Here is a 9640-nt window from a genome sequence, read left to right as displayed (position 1 = left end):
GGGGGGGGGGGGTATTTTTATTTTTTCTGATAAAAATTGTGAGAAAAAATTAAATTCCAAGTTTGCTGTGCTTGGCTGCTAAATTTGTCATTTTTGTTATTATATATCAATATGACTATTAAATAAAAAATAATACTATTAATAATGATTATTATTTTTTTATTGTTACTAAATAAAAACATTAAACAAAATATGAAAAATTACCATTTCAATATTTAAGTATTATAAAAAAAAAGTTACTTTATTTTAGGATGTCCTTGTTACAGTGTAATTATACATTTAAGTATAACTATATAATTGTATTTAGAGTACAGCTGTAAAACTACAATGCTAATATTTATGGTTACCTTAATTTCCTCATTTTCAAATGTTAAAGGTGCCATAGAATGCATTGATACAATATCTTAAAGTGATGATGATTTCCTGCTTATTACAGAACCGGCTTTACTAACAAAATGTGCATGACAATCGCATTCGATTAATCGTGCAGCCCTATTTGAGACTTACCTTAATTTTTTATGGGGGCAAGGAAGTGCAATTTTTTACTTTTGGATTGATTATTTCTAAAGAGGTACCAGACAGGAAGTTTAAATGTTTATAGATATAAGTCCACTATGGTAGCATCCTGCTGTAACAATTTTGAGTTTGAGATTCCAACCAACTTTAGAGATATTGGACCACTTGGGATGGACTGACCCATATGCAAGATCAGCCAGCACTCACCATGCCTCCTCAATGAATCCGATGACAAACTTTCGCACCTCAATTGACTTATCAGTCTGAAATGCGATGATTTCCTGTAGAGGATGGATAAAACAGAAAGTGTGAATGTAATTCCTGTGTCGGCTCATCTACTTACTTACACAAGCTGGTGAAGATGGTTCAGTACTTACATCCAGAAAATTATCAAGCAATGAAGGGTCCTTGTTGATAATCAACTCCTGCACCTAATAATAAAAAATATAGAGAACAGACCTAAATAATCATGTAAACTAAACATCTGATTTTTATGTTTACAACAATATAAAAACGCTTTCAAAACCTGTTTGAGAACAATAAGCTTTTCCTCTGTAGAGATGAGTGCTGCCTGGTTTAACAATTCCACCACCTGATGGAGAAACGCAATCAACACCAAATTGACAAAAAACAGCACTAACTAGTGTGGTTACTTTTTAATAAGTAATGATGGTCCAGTGTGTTGTTACCTTCTCGCTGGTGGTCATGTCAAAGGCTGTGTCGTTCTCATTGCTGGAGAACTGGGAGGCCACGCTACCATGCGCTTGTTCTCCCACACCTGACGCCATCACAATAAAATCTAAAAAAAGTGCATCAGATGTCTGTGAATGTATGCAAATTAGTGTATATTTAATTAAATAATGCATCATTTGCATAGTTATGCATTTCAGAACACTTGTAATGCAAAACATTTAAAAGTACTGTGCGATTAATAAAAAGGAAGAAGTATAGTGGTATCTATTAGTTAAAATGTTTAACCTGTGGTGTCCAGCCTTAATACAAGAAGCACAAATCAAATAAATGCAAGACGAAACAAAGACATTGCCCTAATCTACGAAGGTCAACTGTCAGTTCAGCCATTAGATTATTTAGGCAAGAAAAGTAATTCCTTAAGGTGCTTACTACTTTTACATTAAAGAAATACATGATTATTACAGTATATAATGGTATGCAGTATATAATATAATGCAATTGTTACACAATTCTTTAAACATCACTGACTTCAGTATCAGGACCACAGTATTATGTCTTCATTTATCATGCCTACTGGTTACAGTTTAGACAGATATTAGAGCATACGAATTTTAGACAGATTTAATTAAGTAATGTACTGTAATATTAAACAGTACACTTAGTTACCATCAGTGCTTTTTTCTTCATCTCCTACTCCATTACTCGAATAAATACTCCGAAAGCGAGAAAAAAATTATGGGGTAATGTCCATGATGCAAATTAACGGCTGAAATAATTTTAGGAATGTCTAACTTACATACATAGGCTACACAGAAATGTGTACCTATTTAATTTCTCGTACATAATTGGGCTCATTATAGTTAGATTTCAGGCTTCCTGACTGTCCTAAATTAGCGTATTTAGTAAATGATGAATAACACAGACACCTTAAATTCACTTAAAAGAAATTATTTTAAATTCTATAAAATGTGGGGAATTAAATTTCATAGCCTTAAAACCTGTCGGTTAGCGCTGACGCTAATAGGCAAACTTTTAGGCAACAAGAGTTAAAAAAGCACAAAACGCATTTTACCTTACTCAGTCTTTTTTATGATAACGTCTCACGTGGAAATTACATATCCATATTATTAATTTCTTACAAATTCACTAGTACTAGCAATCACTATTGCAAAGTATTCATTTGCGCCATGCTAAGAACAATCTACTTCCGGGGTTGAGTGTACACGAGGTTCATGGGATATTGAGTTTTTAATCCTCTTGTCTTGACCATACCGGTAATAATTTACTGGAAATTGAGTTGGTGTTGTTTTATTCGCATTCAGACCTTGTAACAATTGTACAGACTGAGAACAAACTCAAGCAACATGCACATAGGCATACTACAGATAGCCTATAACAACAATAAAAAAGGTTAAAGTGGTAAACCATATTTGTTTAAAAAAATTGGTTTGAGTGTGACGGGACAGTCATCAAACATTTGCATTTATAAATTAAACATTGTATCATAAGCATCAGCAATATCATTTAGAACATCAAATAGTTTAATAGTAATGAACAGTCCATTCTTTTTTCATAACCACATTTCACAAAATCCCACTTGTTGTGTTTGTTTTATTTACAAATATCAACACTATTAAAGAACTGAATCAAATTGCTGTAAAAATCAACAGTTTATATTATTACTCCAAACTTAACATACATTTGAATTAACACCATTTATAATTTGAAGATAATCTACAGTACAGCACCTCTTTATATTGAAGTGAAATAGTAAATAAAAGATATTATATTCTAAATGTCACTTCTACTTCTATTATTTACCTTACAGGTGATCGTAAATTGGACAAACCCATTGAATCGCAAAACATTTTCACATTTTCACATTCACTATAACAGAAGCAGTACAGCTCAAAAAATATTAAAAGACTGTCAGATACACTGGTCAATATCACATGCTTTGACATACAGTATTATAGCAAGAGTTTGAAAATAACAAGTTAAAACATTTTATTCTGTTCAGTTTTTCCATTGTTCATCTCACATGCATTAGTGGCCTTAGTTGTTGTCTGTAATCATATCTTTCATAAGAGCTGGTTCTGCCTTCTAAAGCAAGCTGAAAAACTTCCATTCTGACGAAAGACCTTGTCCTTCTATGATCTCAAAGATGTCCCTCATTTTTTTCCAGAGATGTTGCCATTGCTCTGATTTTATTTACCTGTTCATTTGCATTAATGTCATCAAGGTGATCTAAAATGACATTAACATTTCTCACTCTTTGGATAAGCTCAGCTTTGTTGTTTTCAGAAAGGATACACCTGTAGTCAACAACACATTTAATTTATACAATATATTAAAATGTTTCTGAGAGAAAATAGAAGCTAATAATTTGTTCCACTACAATTCTAAAACAGGCTACTAGCTGATTCAAATGTAAATCTAAGATTGTTTTTAGGTTATGTGCTTACACCGCTCATCTGTTCATAGGCTCAGTCTGCTGTTTTCTGCTGTATAGTCTGTAAGATAAAAACTTCGTTAATATCTGCTTCATTTTCAACTTATGAGATTATCAGTATGATTCACTTTATTTAAAAAAACTTTTACAAATGTATGCATATTTAACATTGTGCATATGCTCATGTAAATCAGTGCAACACATTGTCGCAGTCTAGCATATAAATTGAACATGCAAAGAGCATCCAATGTCTGTGATGATAATTCACTTCAGGTGAATTGTTGTCATGTCAGTAATTTGCTTCCTAAACTTTTGCATTCCACTAACACAAACAGTAAAGTATCTTACCTGTCAGTGTTATGTCACGACTCCATACAACTTCAACCTTTCCTTCCTTGGGGTTTTCCTTATTGAGGTGTAAACCCACATCCATCACACCATCTGGCAACTTTATATCAAATGTTGGATAGTAATGTTTCCACTGCTTCGTGCAATGAAGTTTTGTGTCCTAAAGAGATTGATAAAAAAATTTGATTAAAAGGCACCACTGAAACATACCTAAATCATTAATGTTGGAAAAACTATTTGTTCTTGCTCATATACATACATACATATATATATATACACACACACACACACACACATACATACAGCGGGTAAAATAAGTATTGAACACATCACCATTTTTCTCAGTAAATATATTTCTAAAGGTGCTGTTGACTTGACATTTTCACCAGATGTCGGTAACAACCCAAGTATTACATACAAAGAAAACAAAACAAATAAGTTCAGAAATTAAGTTATGTGTAATAAAATGGAATGACACCGGGAAAAAGTATTGAACACATGATGAAAGGGAGGTGCAAAAAGGGCATGGAAAGCCAAGACACCAGCTGAAATCTATCAGTAATTAGAAAGCAATCCTGCCCCTTGTCAGTGGAAATTAATATTAGCTGGTTCAGTCCCAACACCTACAGTACCAGGATGATGAAGATGAAAGAAGGGTGGACATTTCAGCAAGACAATGATAAAAAGGCATGGAAAGCCAAGACACCAGCTGAAATCTATCAGTAATTAGAAAGCAATCCTGCCCCTTGTCAGTGGAAATTAATATTAGCTGGTTCAGTCCCAACACCTACAGTACCAGGATGATGAAGATGAAAGAAGGGTGGACATTTCAGCAAGACAATGATCCCAAACACAGCCAAGGAAACTCTCAATTGGTTTCAGAAAAATAATAAAGCTGCTAGAATGGCCCAGACAATCACCTGACTTGAATCCAACAGAAAATCTATGGAAAGAATTAAAGATCAGAGTTCATAGAAGAGGCCCACAGAACCTTCAAGATTTGAAGACTCTGTGGAAGAATGGGCCAAAATCACACCTGAGCAATGCATGCGACTAGTTTCTCCATCCAGGAGGCGTCTGGAAGCTGTCATTACCAACAAAGGCTTTTGTACAAAGTATTAAATAAAATTCAGTAGTTCAATACTTTTTCCCTGTCATTCCATTTTAATACACATAACTTATTTTCTGAACTTATTTGTTTTGTTTTCTTTGTATGTATGGATTACTTGGGTTGTTACCAACATCTGGTGAAAATTTCATGTCATACAGCACCTATAGAAATATATTAACTGTGAAAAATGGTGACGTGTTCAATACTTGTTTTACCCGCTATATATATATATATATATATATGAGCAAGAACAAATAATTTTTTTCCAACATTAATGATTCAGATATGGTTCAGTGGTGCCCAGGGTCTAACAAACCCCTTTTTTGGATTTCAAATTAAATACTGCATGACAAGCAAAATGAACATTCTTTGTACATTGTTTAAATACTGTACATCAGAGATTATACAAGATCTTCTAATCATGCTAATTCATCTCTGAATGATTTGGTTCATCAGAGTTATTTGCAGGTTTGCAGGATATTTGCAGTTTTCTGGACTGGGCGTTCTAGTATTCATTAGAAAGGACAGCTAAATATGTAAACTATATGATACATGATTCCCTCATTTCCCTCGTGATTTCTCAATTAGAAAATCTAAAATAAAAGAAAAACACCCTCCTGCTTTGAGAAAATGCATTATTCTAATCCATATACTGACCACTGGTTGTATCTTTGGCGTCTCTGAAAGTCCATGTTCCGCAACAGGATCACAGGACATGCTGTACACACATTCATATTTCAGCATGCATTCACAAACTGTTTGGATTAATGTGTAATCTTTATGACTTTTTTCCACCTGAAAGAACAGAGAAATGGTATGGTTGTTTATAAAAGTCAGCCAAAGTGAATGAGGTCAAATGGAGGGGAGGGGGGCATTTAAGATGTACTTCTCTGGGGTCCACACTGCGGGGTTGTAGAAACACATGCAGCCTATGTGCTGGCTGTAGGTAGAATAGCATCACTTGGCCGAGCATCTTAGTCCAATGACCCGTAAACCAGTTTTCCTTTTTGGAAATAAAAAACTTGGATGTTCCTTTGATGCTCACTGTGACATGTGTGCTTGTGCTATTTTGAGGCTTCAGAATATCAACAATCTTATTAGAATTATGTATAACTGACATGAAGTGGCAGGCATCCTCTGAGAGAAAATAAAAACACTTTTTTTATATGTCATCTAGTAAATATAAAATGTATAATATAGTGTTATATTTTTATACTAATCAGGATTTTTCTTAAATGTTTGCACTTTGTATTATTCAAAGTTCAGTGTTTATTATTTCTCATAAGATTGCCAACTCACCAATGGAGGTCTCACAGTGAGGTAGTCTGAGTTGAGACAGCTCACCCTGAACACATTTGATATCATACACAGGTCCTGCTTGGGAATAGTTGGCAGGGACTGGACAGTCGTTGTCCTGAAGAACGGTGCTGTACAGCACCTCTCCTTCCCCCTCCATGTTAAAACCAATCTGTGTAAACTCACAATGGAACCAGCCTGCATGGCTGCACTGTAACCTATTTGATTTCAAAGGAATATTGCAAATGAAAGCATACTGATACACTCAACTATCTTATACTTCACCTGTTTGTTGACACAAACCTGTATTTCCTTTGCCCCTCTTGAATGATGACCTCGGGAGTGAACAAATAATCTTTCAGATCTAGCCTCTGTGAAAAATAACAAGAGCTTAAGTGAATTGTAATTTTACTGTCAAATAAGACAGATTTGCATTTGCAAAGAGATCATTTTGACTTACCCTTAAAATGCCTGAAGGGGATTGAGAATCTCCATCTGAAATGTCTGGTAATACCAGATGCATTGAATTATTACTCCTGATCATCATCTGTATCCTGTCTGAAAGCTCCCTCCTCTCTGTAGTTTCTGGTGCAGAGCCACAAATGTAGCATTTGTGTCCACATTTTTCAAGAAGCCACTCCAATATGCTTCTCTGAGCTACAACTGCATCTGAGCTACAACATACTACGACGACATGATTCCAGAATTTCTCTCCAAGAAACTCCAAATTTTCAAGAATCTCTTTGGTTTGGTCCGTGAATTTGTCATCGTGTAAAGTAAATGCAAGAAGAACGGCATGAGGCCCAGGAGTCGGTTTTTCCCATCGAAGAATGCTCTTGGCGTTGCAGATATCAATATCAACCAAGTGCACAATCTTCTTGTTCATTGAACCTTTGAAATTCTTAATCCTACCACTCTCAACTTCGTAACTTCCTCCATCAAAAATCAGGCTAAGAACAGATTTTTCTGTTTCACTGAAACTCATGAGCCAAATCCTTATCTCTGTGAAAATTTCACCTATGTAAAAAAACAAAAAAACAAAATCAATAAAGAGGCAGCTGAATGAGGCAGAGATGGTTACTGAGGCCTGTTTAACTTGCATTTTTAATATTAAAATTTTAAATCTTTTCATTCACAATTGTTGATCCAGGTCTGACAAATGACTACAGATGGTGTCATAAAACTTGACAATGTTAATCTCAATGCCTAAATTACATTTACATACACTGATGCATGCATTCCTAAAAGTGACAAAGTAGTAAAATTTAAAACATTTGAATTTTGACTCATAAAGTGTAATCTTCAAATGAATTAATACATCAGTACTAAATAAAGTCTGTCTTATTAAACAAATCTTACAACATATTGGCACTGTTAAGTATATCTCGAATAAATGGATTTAGCAATATGGCGAATCACTGCATACCATCATCAAGGATCCAATGAATTTCACATTGTAAATTCTGAAAAAAAGTGTGTAATCTATGTCTGTGACCTAAAACTGAAAAGAAATTGAGGTATTCAATGTCAAAAATAAATTTCAAAAATGAAATCTCAGTTTAAAAGCTATTCATTCAGGTAGCCAACCACCAATCAACTTTCACTAAAGCAGGAAGACTGTGATCATGCACCTATGCTAGACAAATTTTACATTTTGGGGACCAGTGTATTTCAAGTAATCCAAGTAAAATATATTCAAAATTAATTGAATAAAAACTTGCGATTGTATTTACCAAAATTCTGTCAATTTTTTAGGGCTCTCTCATAAAACTCTTCGGCCTTGAGTTTTTCACCCTTTACTTCATGAATGAATCCCTGTATGCCACACACCATGCCGTCATCTGGGCTTTTCAGCCATTTAATACGATGTTGCATCATGGTTTTAAGTTTGTCCTCACATAACTTGCCTAGCTCTGATTCTGGTTGCAGCCTCAGACCTTGCATGAAATGTTGGAAGGCCAGTGGTTCAGATCTTTTGTAGTAGAGCTGGTATTGGCCACATAAAAAATGAACTGCCTGCAGATGTTTCTTTTCATTGTAAGCCAATTTAAATGCTTCTTCAAAAAGTCTGTCAGCTTTGAAGCTGCCAAGTTGTCCGTGATGCAGTGCTAAATCTGCCACGGCATTCACAAAAGACGGCTTTAGGGAAATTGCCCTATCCAGATGATAGATGCACTGATCCAGGTATTGCTGTATTTCATCTGACTCTTTAACATTAAACTTGGCTTTGCCATGCATCCTATGTTTCTTTTCCAGGTATGTTTTTTTCTTTTTGTAACACATAGCCAATTGATGGTGTATAAAGGCAGAGTTTGGGGTAGCCTGCAAGGCATCTTCTAGTAGATTAATGGCAATGTCCATGTTTCCTAATTGGCGGAAAAATTTTGCTGTGTATCTTATGACGTGTGGGTTTTCAGGAGACATCCTCAGTGCCACAATCACCTTCTTCAGTGCAGGTTCGAATGTCTTATCTCTGTTATTCAGCATTCTTAAGGCTAACAACAGTAGTAGAACAGCATCATCTGGATTAAGTTCTATAGCTCTTTCAAGCTGTTTTATTGTTGGTGAGTCTGAAGAGTCAGGAGTGTCTTTTGTTGTGCGGTACAGTGCAATAGCATAGCCTGCATTTAAATCACTGTCATCCGGGTTCATTTCAAGGGCCTGTCTAAAGCATTCCTTTGCAGCATGCGAGTATTTGTTAGAGAATTTAAGAAAAGTCCAACCCTTTTCTCTGAGAACCTCCACAGTATAAGTGAATCTCCCAGAAACTTTTCTGCAGATCCTCTCTAACTCTCTCAAATACTCTTCACATTTAGAGAACTCATTTATATGATAGTGCAACCAGGCAAGGTCTCCATAGGTAACAATAAGAACTTCATCACTGTCTTTGTAGTGTTCTTTTGCAAGCTCCACTGATTTCTGCAGATTTGCAAGTGCTTCCTGCTGGTTGCCATAGAGATACTGAACAAATCCAAGACTGTTGTAAGCTCGTGTTACTCTCGCCTCTTTACATTCCAGCTGAATCTGTTCCTCCAGACGATTCAGTAAATCACAAAGAACAAAGTCATCTTCTTCTCTTAGAGACAGAGGTGTAAAGTATTGGAGTAAATGTAATTAGTTACTGTACTTGAGTATCTTTTTGGGTACTTTGTAGTTGTACTGAGTATCAAAGATATTAGCAACTTTTACTCTTTACTTCACTACATTTTTGAATGAGTATCTGT

General features: G+C 35.1%; 2 protein-coding genes across 3 annotated transcripts in view; both read right to left on the bottom strand.

Moving 5' to 3' along the window:
• Positions 1–2416, bottom strand: part of LOC107712124 (symplekin-like) — a 14531-nt gene extending 12115 nt beyond the window's left edge. Inside the window, exons 1-6 of the mRNA XM_016517268.1 lie at positions 2282–2416; positions 1206–1315; positions 1043–1108; positions 894–947; positions 724–797; positions 313–314 (exon numbers count right to left, since the gene is read on the bottom strand). Of these exons, the coding sequence (XP_016372754.1) occupies positions 313–314; positions 724–797; positions 894–947; positions 1043–1108; positions 1206–1304 (295 nt within the window). The 5' untranslated portion in view covers positions 1305–1315; positions 2282–2416. The remainder of the gene's footprint in view (positions 1–312; positions 315–723; positions 798–893; positions 948–1042; positions 1109–1205; positions 1316–2281) is intronic.
• A 509-nt stretch (positions 2417–2925) lies between these two features.
• LOC107712133 (uncharacterized) lies at positions 2926–7308 on the bottom strand. Of its 2 annotated transcripts, XM_016517277.1 has the most exons (8): positions 6877–7308; positions 6720–6787; positions 6420–6634; positions 6007–6257; positions 5778–5915; positions 4010–4169; positions 3675–3722; positions 2926–3524 (listed from the first exon to the last, which is right to left on the bottom strand). In XM_016517277.1, the coding sequence occupies exons 1-7, from the start codon at positions 7300–7302 to the stop codon at positions 3688–3690; spliced, it is 1293 nt and encodes a 430-aa protein (XP_016372763.1). In that variant the 5' UTR covers positions 7303–7308; the 3' UTR covers positions 2926–3524; positions 3675–3687. The 2 variants fall into 2 exon arrangements, with proteins under 2 accessions (XP_016372763.1, XP_016372762.1); XM_016517276.1 differs by having other exon boundaries at positions 2926–3722.
• Between the last annotated feature and the right edge of the window lie 2332 nt (positions 7309–9640).

This window comes from Sinocyclocheilus rhinocerous, unplaced genomic scaffold (assembly GCF_001515625.1).
Source record: "Sinocyclocheilus rhinocerous isolate Xijiao unplaced genomic scaffold, SAMN03320098_v1.1 scaffold1319, whole genome shotgun sequence".
Taxonomy (NCBI): domain Eukaryota; kingdom Metazoa; phylum Chordata; class Actinopteri; order Cypriniformes; family Cyprinidae; genus Sinocyclocheilus; species Sinocyclocheilus rhinocerous.
This window is presented reverse-complemented; position numbering and strand designations above follow the sequence as displayed.